The following is a 15,446-nucleotide window of genomic DNA, read 5'->3' as shown; positions in this document are numbered from 1 at the left end:
CAGGTTAATATCTGAGGTGGTGACCTTTCTTGTTATTTAGTGGTGGGAGGTTTTGCTTTATTTTTTAAACACTTTTTCCCAGAATAGGACTCCTCTTCTTGTCCCTGTAGCATGTACTTAGGCGCGTTGGATGCCATGTGGGGTTTGAAAGGTTTTAACTCCCATATTTCTGAAAATGTCAAGTATATCACTGGAAGATCTCTGAAGTGCCTCTTTCTTTTCCTTCTTCCCACAGTCAAGGAAATAATACTGCTGCTGATGCTGGACTTCGTTCTGTCTGGCTTGAGGACATTCAGTCTCTGACAGGAGAAACCTTCAGAACAGATAAGAAACCTGATCCTGCAAACTGGGAGTATAAGTCTCTCTACCGAGGGGATATTGCAAGGTATCCATGGTGTCAGTCTCTTGTTTTTGCTTTTGAAAGTGAGTTCTTTCCCCTCTGGGCTTTCTCAGCACGGTTTGCCTCTCTCTCATAGCTGGTGGTGGGTTTTATCCATTGCTAAGTTGTTGAGGCACATGTGACATTTCATATTCTAAAATGAAACCTTGAGGTCAGGTTGGATTAATCTTCTTTATTTCTTCTGCTTCATTTAGTGCCTAGGAAAGTTGCTGTTCAGTAAATGTTTGTCGAATGAATAAATCTAAAAATATCTTTTAATAATCAGTTGTGATAGAGTATCTGGAAACCATTTGGTCTAATCTATATGCCACTTGAAAAAGTGGCAAAAGCCTGTGCCATTTAAAAGACTTTTAATGGTAATGACTTTTTCTCAAATTATTTCTAGCACACACCACCAGATGATCATAAAAATAGGTGGTATTTGCTTCTGTAATGAATTTGAACTTTTCCCCTGTAATCTGTCAATCAAAAAGATTTGAGTAAGCATGGCTGGGAGGGTTGTGCTTGTCATCCCAGCTACTCAGAAGGCTGAGGTGTGAGGATTGTGAGTTCAGGGCCAGCCAGGGCAACTTATTGAGGCTCTGTTCTCAAAACAACAACTATTTGACAATATTTTGTAGGAAATGTGGGAGAATAATATACTATCTCTGTTCCTAAACACAGTTATAAGCAAAGCAATTTGAAGGTAGACAGTCATGGAATATAAGGCCAACAGACTTTGGAGGTGGTTACCCTTCATAAGCTAAATTTCAGTTTCCAATACCTTACTCCAAATTTTAGTCATTTCTCATTCATCTTAACGTTCCTCAGCACATAAACAATTCCAGCTTTATGATCAGTTGCATACAACAATAGTATGCGTACTGTTGACTAAAACCTCATGACTGCGACTAAATGACTATCATATTTAAATGTATACATATATATATATATATTTAATTTTAAAATTTTTAGTTGTAGAAGGACACAATACCTTTATTTTGTTTATTTGGTTTTTTTTTTATGTGGTGCTGGGGATTGAACCCAGTGCCTCATGCATGCTAGGCAAGCACTCTACCACTGAGCCACAACCTCAGCCCTGTATGCATATATATTTGCATTATTTTAACGTTGCCTGAAGTCTTGTTTGGTGTTCCATGCCCCCACAGGATAGTGCCAGAGATATGGTGGATACCTAGTAAATGAGGGGGAAGCCAGCAAACATAACTGGGAAGGAGGTATGTGCCATGGTCCTGTGCTCATTCCATTTAATGTCAGCTTGTCTGATGCTCAGGGCTGCTCCTGGAAGAGGAGAATCTCTGAGAAGTTAAGTAACTGCTTAAGATCAGGTAGCCCTGAAGCAGCAGGGCTGGGATTTGAACTAAGTAATGTGAGACAGGTGTGTGATAGGATGCTTTCTCCAGTTGGAAACGGGACCCATGTGCTCATTCTAACTGCTCTTTACTAGCAGCATAATCCCAGGAAGGTTGCCTCTCTGTCTGAGCCTCCTTTTCTTTGTTTGGAAGTGGAAAATATAGTTTCTGCCCTTTCTTATGTTCAAAGATCAGAGATATTTGATATGGAATTGGAAATTGCTGTGCACTTATAAAGGGTTATTATTTATTAATAGATTGAAAAAAGGAGAAAACAATACAAAGAGTGGCTCTTGAGGTTTTGCCAATGAATGGCATAGGCCTTAGAAGAGTAATTAGACATGACCTTATTAATCTAAATTACAAATAGGACTATTAAAAGGTTTAAGGCATTGTTGGTTTCCTAGTAACTCAGAAATTTTAAGTGAGGCAATCTTACCTGGGTTAATAGCCATAGAGCTGTCAGTAATTGGGTCTAGGAAGATAGTCATCCCTCAGCACTCTGGACTGGTCAGAGGACAGTGGTAGTAATATTGTGTTGGATACTGTATTTCTGTTCCACTTGAAAAGGAACGCAGACAAACCTAGAGCATCCAGCAGATGGTGAGCCGTTGTTTAGGATTTGATTAGCTCTGGTCTGTTAAAACCAGGTGAAGGGATGGATGTTTGGCCTATAGCAGGGACGTGATAACTGTCTCTTAAGCTTTGTTGAACTGTCCATTGGAAAGTGGATTGACGGAGTTTTGACTCAGGGAGGTGGAACCAGGACTAATGGAAGTTCCAGGAAATCAGACTTGACTCAAAACAGACGTCAACAAGCACGAGCGCCCCAGCAGTACATGGCACATGTTGGAGGGATATTCAGCAGGGTATGACCTGCAAATGCTAAGTCATTTTTTCCCTTAAAATTCCTTAGGACTGATACACTGTCAGTGAAATTCAGATCAGTCAGTTTTTTCTCCATTTTTGAATAGATGATTTCTTTGGCTATACAACAGACAAAATATTGGCTTATGTCTAGGAGCCAGTTTTTATAAAACAATAATAATTTAAATTTACTAGTCCTTACTGTGTGTCAGACACTCTTCTAACACTTTTACATTTGTAAAATTTTTTGACCCTCCTAATAATACTATGACAAAGGGACTACTACTATTCCCATATTACAGATGAGGAAACTGAGGCACAGACAGTGCTGTGGTTTGACTGTGAGTTATCGCTCTGAACTCATGCAGGAGTTTAATCCCCAAAGCCTTATGCTAAAGGTATTAAGAGGATGAAAACTTAATCTGACTGTGATGTGTAGAGGTGTGGCCTATAGGGAGTGACTAGATTAGATGGGGTCCCTAAGGTGGAGTCCTCATCACAGAATCCTTATTGCTTTTATAACAGTTGAGCAAGAGACCAAGTAAATACAAAGATACATGCATGCTCCTACCATGATGGGATGATGTAAAAGGGCACCCTCTTCAGAGCTTATACCCTGCTGTTTGGACTCCAAGCCTCTAAAACAAAATAAACTTTTTTCTTTTATAAATTAGCCTGCCTCAGATATTTTGTTACAGTATTGCAAAACTGACCAATGCAGAGTGGTTTTAATGACTTGATCAAATTCACCCAGCTAGTCAGTGATGGGATTGGGATTTGGACTAAGGTATTCTTATTCTGTGAAGGTAGATGAGATGGAAGCTACTGAAGAAAAGGTAAATTTATGGGCATCCAGGGCCCAGGCCTATTGAGTGGATTCAAGGCACAATTGTGTGCTCTTTTTAAATGTATTTATTTCCCTCTTTATCTTCTAATGACTTATTTTTTCTCTTTCTTGTTTTTTTAAATTTTCTTTCTTTGGCGGGCAGGCAACTATTATGGTTTTTATTTAAAAATGTACACATGATGTGTCATTTATTGAACCTCCAGAGTGGAAGTTTCAATTTTGAATTATTCAAGTGAAGCCTAGCTGTTTATTTGATACAGAACTTTATTGGAAGAGCACCTTCATTGGTGGGGTATTACATTAAAAAACATCTTAAATTCTGTCCAATTTGTTAACCTCTGAAGGCCCAAGTTTTCAAATCTGCCAATATTTTGGTAGAATTGACACAGGTATATTAAAATAGGTTGCAAATCATAATTTAAAGCTCATGTATATATAGTGTTATAACATTTGTGAACAGTATTTGATTATTATAATTTTTTTCCCATTATTATATAATTATATATATATAATTATATACCAAATTTAGTTTTTAGAGGTGTTCCATCTGGAAAAGTGGAAGTGGGTTAAGATTCTTTGGTAAGTGATTACTTAGATACAGTCTAAATGTTCAGGAGTAGAGAAATAGTTAACTGTACACATCTGTACAGTGGAACAGTTGGAAGCCAATAAAAATTATATTCTCATAAGACTGTTGGTATGGAGAGAGCTTGAAGGTAGGGAGGAAATCTTGAAACTATGTGATATCAACTGTTAAAAAGGAAGTGTACGTGCAAATATCCAAATATATACAGAGCAATGTCTGAAAGTAGATAATATAGGCCAGTAAGATTCTCTAGCAGTTTCATCTCCTTTGCTACAGAAAATGAAGCTATTACTTTTAAATTAGAAAACTAAATAATTCCTCCCCCATACTGGGGATTGAACCCAGGGGTGCTTACCCAGTAAGCCACATCCCTTATGATTTTTTATTTTGAAGCAGGGTGTCATTGCTTAGGGCCTCACCGAGTTGTTGAGGCCAGCCTCAAACTTGCGATCTTCCTGCTTTGGCCTCCTGAGTCACTGAGTATGCACCACTGTGCCTGGCCTCAGTAAACATTTTTAACAGGTTATATGAATATTTAAAATACTGTATGTTTTTAATAAGGGATCAATACTATTAAAATAGTAGTAATTAAAGAGACAGTAATAATTTTTTTTTTACTTAGTTTGTTCCTTAGGGAATGAGGAGTGTGTTTAGAACTGTTTAACTCTGTTTTGTCCCATTACAAGTTGTTGTTATGCTCCTTAGGTTTTGGCGCTCGAGTATTGCCCCAGGCATGCTGAGCACAGCTCTACCTCTGAGGTGCACCCCAGCCCCGTTTCAGTTTTTGACTTATATTGGAATACAGAAAGATTGTCCTAAGGTGATCTAGGAAGAGTTGAGAGGAGGGGATAGGAAAAGGGTTTGTCTTCTCTGCTTTCTGCTCCTTTAACAAAATCCTGGGGGTCCAGGACTCGGTGACTCACTGAAGAATCCAGGTGTGTGTGGCTCACGGTCAGCCTCTGGCCCTGGCTGCATGAGGACCTGGGAGACAGAGCAACTGTGTCAGCTCAGGACTTTGTTCCCTTCTTCCTGGGAAGTCACCAGTCCCACTTTGGGGGTCCCATGCTGATGGTGACCTTCGTTTTGGATCCATTATGTTCTAGCGATCCCGCCTCCAAATACCATCCCTGTAGGAATTTGGGAATTAGGGTTGACTGTCAGTTCCTGAGAGGACATCCAAGCCCTGCAGGGCGGGTGGGGGAGAAAACATTTCCATCTTGCGGAAGTCATCACACTTGAGCAGTGACAAAGGACAGGGTGTTCACAGAGGGCAGCTGCGGGCAGTGGAGAAGCTCAGGATGGAGGGGGAGACCATAGTGGCCTGCGGTGTGGTGGAGGCAGAGCTTGTGAGAGCCAGACCGAATGACAAGAGAGGCTCGCTGTGTCTGGTGCTTTTCTGCTCCGGTCCTTCCCATGCTTCCAGCGGCAGGCACCTTCCTAACTTCCTCCCACCCGTGATTCCTCAAGCCTGGTCAGAATCCACGGGAGCAGACTGGCGGCGCCCTGCGTCAGTTTGTGGGGCTCACCTGTGTGGCAGCATTTGTCAGTAGTGGTTCTTTCCACTGCTGGTGTTGCTGGTCCTGGCTCAGCCGCTGGCTGTTGTCCTTTTTTTTAAAGAGAATTTTTTAATATTTATTTTTTAGTTTTCCATGCTGAGGATCGAACCCAGTGCCCCGTGCATGCCAGTTGAGCGCGCTACTTATTTGTTTATTTTTGGTACTAGGGATTGAATGCAGTTGTGCTTTACCATTGAGCTAGATCCCCAGCCCTTTTTATTTTTTAAAACTTTGAGACAGGGTCTTGCTAAATTGCTTAGGGTCTTGCTAAGTTGTTGAGGCTGGCTCAAACTTGGGATGCTCTTGCCTCAGCCTCCCAAGTTGATGGGATTACAGGTGTGCACCACTGTGCCTCGCTTTGCTCAGTTTTTAATTGGGTTGTTTGCTAACTATATACAAAAAAGTACAAAATTTTCTTTCATTTTGCCTATGCGTATATTCAGTAGTCATGTGCTGGTAACTCTGGGGACACCTACGTGTTACATAAAAGCGTTTAAGAACCCAGCCTCTTTTCTTCTAGAGTAGAAAATAGCCAGATGTAATTTCATTTGACATACTTTGTTTCAGGACTGAAAAAAGAATCTTAGGCCTGTATGTTGTCTTACGTACGGACACAGGATGATATTGAGAAATCGGGACTGAGGTAGGAGACAGATGGCTTAGGTTCCCAGCTCAGTGTGCTTATTAGGAACAATGTAAAAGGTGATGAGATTTCTGCCTGCCTGTCTTGTGTGGTTGTGATGATCAGATGACATAATGAATATGGCAGTACTTTAACCACAAAGCTCCAGGAAAATATAAATTACTAAAATCTAGAAGATGGTCATGATGGAAACGTTAACGAGGGTTGACTTGTTAGGGGAAGCAGTCAGACTCGGCAGAAAATGTTGATTGCTAATTCTCTCATGGCTCTAAATAGAAGCAATTTTTTAAAAAAATATTTTTTAGTTGTCAATGGACCTTTATTTTATTTATTTATATGCAGTACTGAGAATCGAACCCAGTACCTTACACATGCTAGGCGAGCGCTCTACTACTAAGCCCCAACCCCAGCCCTAACACAAGCAATTTGTCTGCAGTGAACTTGAAAGAGTTTAAAGTTCTAATGAGCCTTCAGGCACTTTGAGGTAGCACATGTACTCCCTCAGTAACCTTTTTTCTTTTTTTTTTTTAAAGATACAAGAGGAAAGGAGACTCCTGCCTGGGCATTAACCCGAAGAAGCAGTGCATATCTTGGGAAGGGGCTTCCTCAACAAAGAAGCGTGCGCACAGGCACGTTGAACGCTATTTTACGAAGAAGAGCGTGGGGTTGATGAGCGTTGATGGCGTTTCTGTTAGCAGTAGAACTGATCCTCCCTCTGCAGAGCCGGTCTTGTTTATCCCCGTGAAGGACTTGGATGATATGGCTTCTCCTGTTACAACCTGGTTGAATCCTTTGGGGATTTATGATCGGTCAACCACACAGTGGTTACAAGGACAGGGTCCTTCAGAAGCAGAATCAAAGCAGCCAGACTCACAGCTGGACAGAGAGAATGCTCTTCTCAAGGCAAAGGTGGAGGAGTTTAATAGGAAGGTTCGGGAGAACCCTCGGGATATTCAGCTGTGGATGGCATTTGTCGCTTTTCAGGTAAGTGTCCCTGTCCAGGTTCCCATACCTTGGAATGAGATTCCTGTTTGGGGCAGACCCTTTTATTCTGCAGCACTTTCGGAGCTGCCATGAGGAAACCTGGCACTGAGCATGTAAAGATAGTTAGGCTCTAGCCCTTTCCCTGAGCTTGCTCAGGGTCCACTGAGGAAGCCTGACGTGAGGAACAAATGCAGCCTGGGTAGTCAGTGCTGTGCTCTGTTATTTGGGAATGGAGTCACTTGCCACTGGGGAGGAAGACAGGCTCCCAAGGGAAGGTGAGATTGGAACAGAATCCTTTTCTTTTTCTTCTTCTTTTTTTTTTTTTTTTGGTGCTAGGGATCAAAACCAGGGCCTCACTTGTGCTGAGTAAGTGCTCTTGCACTGAGCAAGTGCTCTTGCACCAAGCCACATCCTAGCTCAGGAAGGAACAGAATCTCAAGAGGAGTAGATATTCACTAGGCAGTGGGAGGCAAGTCTGAAGTACAAACAACACAGGCCAAGCGCACAAATCAGAAGTCAGTAGCTAGAGCTGTGTGCTCCCTGTGTGTTTCCCTAAAGCAGATGGGTCTGTCTTTTGTCTTCACTTGGAACCACATGCTATCATTAGATACTGTCCCATGTTTGGCTGTTTTATTGGTAAGACTGGCTCTTCAGAAAAGGTTTTCAGGGCACGATATGCTGGTTACTAACACTTAAATAAATCTAAGTTAAAAATGGCAGAGTAGGCAGGTCAATCTGTTGAAGTAAAGAGATCACGACTACTGTGGTAGGTGACACAGGCATCTTAAGAACCGAGTTTTCATGAAAAGGAATTATGATGAATGAGTGGTTATCGACAAGGTAGAAACTCGTGGGGATTGTTAGCCTACCCAAGCACTGTCGACACGCTGGAGGTCCCCACTCATTGTGTTAGTAAATTGGTGTTTTTGTCATTGAGGATGAGGTCATGAGGAGTCCTGGCCTGTATGCTATGGAGGAAGGGGAACAGGAGAAGAGAAAGAAGTCCCTGAAGCTCATCCTGGAGAAGAAGCTGGCTATCCTGGAGCGGGCCATTGAGAGCAACCAGAGCAGCATCGATCTCAAGCTCGCCAAGCTGAAGCTCTGTGCGGAGTTCTGGGAGCCTGCTGCGCTGGTCAAAGAGTGGCAGAAACTGATCTTTTTACATCCCAATAACACAGTCCTTTGGCAGAAATACCTTTTGTTTTGCCAGAGCCAATTTAGCACTTTTTCAATATCAAAAATTCACAGTCTTTATGGAAAGTGCTTGAGCACTCTGTCTGCTGTTAAGGATGGCAGCATCTTATCTCACCCTGCGCTGCCTGGCATAGAAGAGGCCATGTTTGGTAAGAAGATAACTGATCCAGTTGCGTGGGAGGAGTTGGGAAAAAGGACTTATTTTTGGTTTATTTTAGAAAAGTCTAAATTGTCAGAAGTAATTTTTTAAAAAAGTGTTATGACTCTGGTAGATTATAAGATTCCCCTCCAGCTCTGTGGGTAGGGGTGTTGGTGGCGGGGTGGGGACTGTTTAGAATCAGTAGTTGGGAAAATGTCACTGAACATGAAGTTCCAACTTTTGTACTTATTAGTCCAGTAAACAGTCTTTTAAGTGCTTTGGCTATCAACCTGTTACAACCCCTAGTTACCTGGTCGCTGGTAATAATGTACATGAGATGCCTTACTGACTGCGTAGATACGATATTGATATTATTATGCTGTTAATGTTTTGGGTGTATTCCAAGGAGCTTAGACTATAGATTTCTGCAGTAATGTGAGGTAGCATGTTATGCAGGAGCTGGAGAATGTCACTCTTCAGTTTGAATCTGGGATTTGTCCTTCATTGGCTCTGGTGTGACTTTGGACATATATATTCGTTTTCCTGTTTGAGCTCCAGTTTCCCCATCAGGAGCAATAGTTTAAAAAAACTCATCTGCTCACAGGGCTATTGTGAACATCAATGAGATAGAGATGATATGTGGTGAGTCCAGCTTAGTGTGTGGCACCTAACAGACATATCTTTTATTGAATTCCCTGCTGTTATTACTGTTAGCTTCTAATACAAACATAGTGCTCTATAAATTTATAAGCATTTACCACTCAACATAAAGAATCTCACCTTTGGGGCTGGAGGTATTGGGAGTGAGTGCTTAGCATGTATGAGGCCCTAGGTTTGCTCTCCAGCACCAAAAAATAAAATAAATTCCATGGAGTAACTTTTAAAAGTCTTATATTTAAAATTATTTGTGATATGCTACATACATAGCTTGATGTTATTTAGCAAATGGAATTATACCATTGCAACGCTGAACTGAAAATTTCAAGCATAGAACCTGGATTTGTTCACAGTAATGAAAATTGCTGGGCAGTGACGCCATCTAGTGATCTGTGGGGTACAGAGCTTTGCTCTCTGATAAAAATCTACGTCATCCTTTTCCCACAGTTCTTCTTGTAGCAGTGTTGAATATTTGACAGCCAACATTCAGATCAATCTCTTGACGTATTTTTAGGTACCATGTGTAGTTTTTATTATAATAGTATTCTGTGTTGGCTTCATCAAAAATCAGCAAGATTATACTTTGATGGAGTACTGCTGATATTCCTTTTAGATCAGGACATGTGTGTGTTCCAGCTTTGAAAATGTTAACAGGAATTTCTGGCAAAAGATATTCTCAGTGTTCAGTTGCATGTTGTGAGCGTCCTGTTCTCTCCCTCAGTGGTATCAGCAAGGACTTCCTTCCCTTTCTTCTCCCTTCTGCAGCACTCCTTCTTCAGCAGTGCCACTTTCTGCGGCAGGCTGGCCACTCAGAGAAGGCCGTGTCTTTGTTCCAGGCCATGGTTGACTTCACTTTCTTCAAACCTGACAGTGTGAAAGATCTGCCTACCAAAGTACAGGTACCAATCTCTGCTTATATGATCAGTGTCTCTTTCTCAGAAATATTTCCCTGAGCCAAGGAAAATTCCACAGTGAAAGTAATGAAATAAGGATAGAGAAGGGAAGATTCGTCCTTTCTCTCCACGTGGAGACGTGCCCATTATCCATCCATTCTCCCCTCGTGGCCCTTGTTTAAAGGCAGGTCATCTCCAGCAGTCATGCAGTGGCAGGCCCGTCACTCTCCTGCGTCCTAGTCTGGGTCTTGTGGTGCTGGCCAGGTAACCTTTCTACTGCCTACAGTGTTTGCTGGAGTTGCAAATGAAATTGCATACAGGTACTTTGTCCACACCAGTCCTTGATAAGGGTTCATCTTTTAGGTGACAAGTGAACAGTGCCAGAGTTTGTTTTGTGAAGAAATGAGAACATCTTATTATAGAGATATGCCCTTGTGAAAACCACTGTCTTCCCTTTTTCCACTGAAGAAAACTGCTTTTTTGCTCTCAAGAGGCTCAGGTCTCCCTCCTATGGAAGTTTCATGAATTGCCAGTAAAAACCATTTTTATAATGATTTATCTCTAGTTAAAGTTGGGTTAAAGAATTACTAGTTAACATTAGTGTAATGGATTATTAATAAGCCAGATAGAGTAGTTTTATATTCTTTGGTTTTTTAAGAATATGCTGTGTTCCAGAAGTGATTCTTAGCTGATTCTAAGGGTTGGGGTCTGAATCCCTCTCATCCTTGTTCCTCTACTGAGACTCACTGTCTGTGAGGAAAGCATTTACTGCCCGGAGAAGGAGTCCACTGGCTACTGTGACACAAGAGGACCAGTGCTTAGCTGCTCATAGGTGTCCAGGGATCATGAGCCTTAGTCTTGAGGTTTTAAGTACTAATAGGTATGTGTGTTTCCAAAGCATTTATGTGACAACTTTGAAACGAAACTTCTTACTTAACAATTTTCCATTTTTTATTAACTGAGACATTACTGTACACACATTAACAGTTTATGTAATAAAACAGTCAGATACCACTGTTTCTTTGGAGTAAAAAACACTGGTTACAATAATTTATCACACTATTTTAAGAAAAGTTCTTTTTCTTGAGTGCACTTTCTTCCGTCACTCTCACAGGAGCAGCCCTATGAAGCGAGAGCATAGTCTTCCAGTTCCTTTTCCGAGGGTGACTGACACATGCTGGGAGTGCAGGGCCCATATCAGCTTGCTTGCTCTGCCCTGCCCTGTCCTACCCTGCCCTGACTCTTCTAGAGACTATGTTCCTCCAAGTGTGCAGGACAGTGCTCAGGCTGCATAATCCTGTGACTCTGTCTATGCTGTGCTGTGCTGGTTGGAAGAAAGTTTGTCCTTTGAAAGGTTTCTTACAAGAGCCTTGTGGGAGTAGGGTTGTTGGCTCACTCTTGAAGTCCTGTTGCCAGTTGATAGCATGATCACGTTCCTGCTCAACGCGTTCACATTCTGTTCCGTGGGGAGTTATTTATTGCCAGTGAGCCGGTTTCCACACACTATGGACCTAATGCCCACATGCGTGGAGCCAGGGGCTCATGGGTCAGGCTAAAATGCAGGCCATTTTTTTCCTTGGCATGCTTCCCTTCTGTGTCTGTGCCAACAGGCATTTATTAAGTCCCTTCTATGTGTTGAGCTCTGTGCCAGGTGTTGGGGGTAGAGTTACCTAAGATGTGGTTTTCCCCTCAAGAGCTCAAGGTCATTGGAATTTTGAATTCCCTTCCCCTGAAAAGGTCTTGAAAGCAATGTGACTTCAGATATCTGTCGGGGGATCCAGTGGCATTAGAGGAACAGGCAAAGCCACCAAGGAGCAGAACTGGGAAACTGCTTGTCTCCTGCCCAGCTGCAGGCCCTGTCACTAGAATTTGGCCGGTCTTTTTTTATAACCTAACTTTGGAAGTGTCATCTCTTCATCTTGGCCATATTTGATTTATTGTAAGTCACTGGGCCAGCCTTTGCTCAGAAGTGTGCATTCCGAGGCAGGAGTGAGGTGTCTTGGAGGCTGCCTACCACACTAGCTATTGTGTTTTTGTCGTGGCGTGTTCCGTGTGTTGACTTCAAACACTGGTAGCCACATATGGCTTTAGGAATCCTCTGCTCCTGGTGTGTCCACCAGCTCTTATTTTGCCCAGTGACTCAGCAGTGTTGTCCTGTAGGCCTAACTTATGTGTTTTTAAACCTAAACAGGTGGAATTTTTTGAGCCCTTCTGGGACAGTGGAGAGCCACGGCCTGGGGAGAAAGGAGCGCGAGGCTGGCGGGCGTGGATGCACCAGCAGGAGCGGGGTGGCTGGGTGGTCATCAATCCAGGTAGGTGCCTCCCCGGGAAGATGGGTATGCGCTTTTCTTCTGGAGTTTCAGCATCTTCATGGTCACTTGTATGTCTGTATAACCTTTTTATCCGTGGCTTAAGAACATGTATAAACTTCAAAATGTCAAAAACACATTAAGTAGATTTCATGGGAGAGTAGACTGTTTCTTCCTCTTTTAGGCTTGAAAGTACTTAACATCCCGTTCCTCCAGTCCGCAGTGCTCTGAGGATTGAGTCTCTGGGGGAAGGAATTTTTTATTTTCTTTGTAAGTTGCTCCTGAAGAAGCAAGTGTGTGTTTAAGAAGGTCTTATTGTTCCTTTGGCAACATACAGACCAACAGATCCTTTTTGCCTTTCTAGGAATATTGCAAAATAATTATTAACTAGCATTTGTATAACTGTCATTCTGCATAACTCCAGAGTTCTTTCCAGATTTAAATTCTAACACAGCACTATCTAATAGAAATGCAACACAAGCCATGTGATTTCAGATTTTCCAGTAACTACAATAAAAAAGTAAAAAGTTGGGTGTGGTGGCACATGCCTGTAATCCCAGTGCTTTGGAGGCTGAGGCAGGAGGATTACAAGTTCACGGCTAGCTGCAGCAATTTATTGAGGCCCTAAGCAATTTAATGATATCTTATCTCAGAATAAAATATTTAAAAAGTGGGGTGGGCTGGGGAGGGCTGGGGATGTCACTCAGTGGTAAAGTGACCCTGGATTCCATCCCTAGTACCAAAAGTAGTAAAAAGAAACAGTGAAATTAATTAATAATGGTGTTTTTAAGCTTGTATATCATAACATAAACATTGCAGCATGTAAATACTATCAGTATTTAAAAATTATTAATAAGATATTTTACATTTTTCTCCTTTTCCTGCTAATTCCTTGAAAGTTGGTGTGTATTTTGCACCTGCCACTCACGTCAGTTCACCCAGCCACTTGTCCAGTACTCACCAGCCACATACTCACAGCTGGGCCTTGGGTGGTGCAGCTCTTAGATATTCAGTAACTGCTTCTCTCTCTGAAAAGCACTTCTAGCCTAGAGGGAGGTCTCCCAGGCAGACTGTTTGATCCAAAGTACCAGGACTTGGTACTAGTACTAGGACCAGGTCCTAGCTGAGGCTCAGCTGCCTCTTCTCCCAGCATGACCTTTCTAGGCCCTGTTTTCTATTTTTTTTAATGTTTTTTTTAGTTATACGTGGACACAATATCTTTGTTTATTTTTATGTGGTGCTGAGGATCGAACCCAGTGCTGCACGTGTGAGAGTCAAGCGCTGTGCCACTGAGCCACAACCCGAGCCTCTCTAGGCCGTTTTCTTGACCTATAGATAGAAACTTTGGTGTCGGCGTGGTTTGCCCGGCACAGAGCTCGGGCCAGGTGGCATCTCTGCTACCACTGAGGGGGCAGAGGGCTCCTTTGAAGTTTTGGGCTTGCTCTGCTGGGGGCGCCTTCGGGTGAGGATCGTGCCTCACGGGACCCTGTGGTAGGCTCAGCTTTTAGATTTCCCTTGAGGGTTCTTTTTCAACAAGAACTGGAACCAGTCTCCAGGCTAACCAGTGGCTCTGTGTGAAGGCCAACAGCCTAAAGCCTGCATGTGTGGAATGGAAGTGTTGCACTGTTGGCCACAGAGATGTAGTGACCAAGGACCAAAAAATGGCAGTCTTGGCATTAAGCCTTCTTTATTCAGTGACTGACTCAACTTGGGTCTGTGTTTTAGGCTAGCTTTTTGATTTGTTGAGGAGCAAGATTATTATGATGCTTAGTATCTGTGTTATAAAGTTTGTCAAATTCTGCAGTTTTGCAATGATAAAGTAGCGTTCTCATAGCAGTTATCTGGAGATTAGGGTAACACTGTTTCTCTGATGAGTGTCCAGATGTCTCATGGTCACTCATAATAAGATGTAAAGTTAGTTTTCTTAGAAAGGAGTGTTAAGTGTGGAGACCTTGACTTTTAATATCAAGTTAGGGAGGTGTTTTGGCACCTATATTTCCTGAGATTTCCTAATGTTTCTATTAAAGAAAATTGTCTATTGAATTTAATTAATTTCTTTCTGATGAATTTAATGGGAGTCTTTCAAAAAACCAGCAGAGAGATTGATAATTTTCTTGTTTCCAGAAAACTAGTTGGTAACCATTTTTGTTTTTACTTTTAAAATTTCTGTCCACCCTGAGAAATGTAGCATTTAGAAGGTAGTTAGGATTTTATAATGTGTTCTGAGGCATATCTTTTTCATATATCACAGCTTACTTTTACCCATTAGTCTGTAATTATTATGTCTGCCTGTCCAAAACCATGTGATCATTTGAATTCTTTTTTCTTTTTTTTTTTCTTCAGACCTAGGGATTGGACCCAGGGCCTTGCACATTCTAGGCAAACACTTCTACCATTGAGCTATACTCCGATCCCTTTTAAAAATATTTTCAGGGCTGGAGATGTGGCTCAAGCGGTAGCGCGCTCACCTGGCATGCGTGCGGCCCGGGTTCGATCCTCAGCACCACATACCAACAAAGATGTTGTGTCCACCGAGAACTAAAAAAATAATAAAATATTAAAAAAAAAAATTTCAAATTTTGAGACAGAGTCTCAGTAAGTTGCTCAGACTGGCCTAGAACTTATGATCCTCCTGTCTCAGCCTCCTAAGTAACTGGGATTACAGGCACATAATATCATGCCTTGCTTGAATTCTTAGTGCAATAAATTCAGGTGTCTAACTGAATATGTATAACTCAGGGATCATTTTAAAGTATTTCTGGGATTCCACCTCTTGGGTCCCCTTCTTCCTCCGGGAGAAGTCTTTTCTGCTGTCCTTTAATAAACTTTTAATTTCTACCCTGAAAAAAAAAAAAAAGTATTTCTCAAAAGTGTTTAATGAATTACTTTAAATGTAGACCTTTAGAAGATGAGGATGAATACATTTTGGTATTTTACTTTGAGAAACACAGAACATTTAAGTAGAATGCTGTTATACATTTAAATTATTCAGGGTTTTTGTTGTTTTTTTATTTTGAAA

General features: G+C 41.8%; 1 protein-coding gene across 7 annotated transcripts in view; it reads left to right on the top strand.

The window, feature by feature from the left end:
* The window catches only part of NRDE2 (NRDE-2, necessary for RNA interference, domain containing), a 50,659-nt gene that overhangs the window by 16,047 nt on the left and 19,166 nt on the right, over positions 1 to 15,446 (top strand). For 6 of the 7 annotated variants that reach the window (XR_014021641.1, XR_014021642.1, XR_014021643.1 and 3 more), the window contains exons 4-8: positions 236 to 385; positions 6,785 to 7,235; positions 8,173 to 8,578; positions 9,991 to 10,124; positions 12,310 to 12,430. Coding sequence is in view for 2 of the 7 variants with exons in the window: in XM_081291616.1 (XP_081147742.1) it covers positions 236 to 385; positions 6,785 to 7,235; positions 8,173 to 8,578; positions 9,991 to 10,124; positions 12,310 to 12,430 (1,262 nt within the window). In the remaining 5 variants the exon portion in view is untranslated. The remainder of the gene's footprint in view (positions 1 to 235; positions 386 to 6,784; positions 7,236 to 8,172; positions 8,579 to 9,990; positions 10,125 to 12,309; positions 12,431 to 15,446) is intronic. The other variant, XM_081291617.1, reaches the window with a different exon arrangement.

This window comes from Spermophilus citellus (assembly GCF_964194105.1).
Source record: "Spermophilus citellus genome assembly, chromosome: 4".
NCBI classification, from domain to species: Eukaryota; Metazoa; Chordata; class Mammalia; order Rodentia; family Sciuridae; genus Spermophilus; species Spermophilus citellus.
Note: the sequence above shows the minus strand (reverse complement) of the source record. Positions and strands in the feature narration are given on the sequence as shown.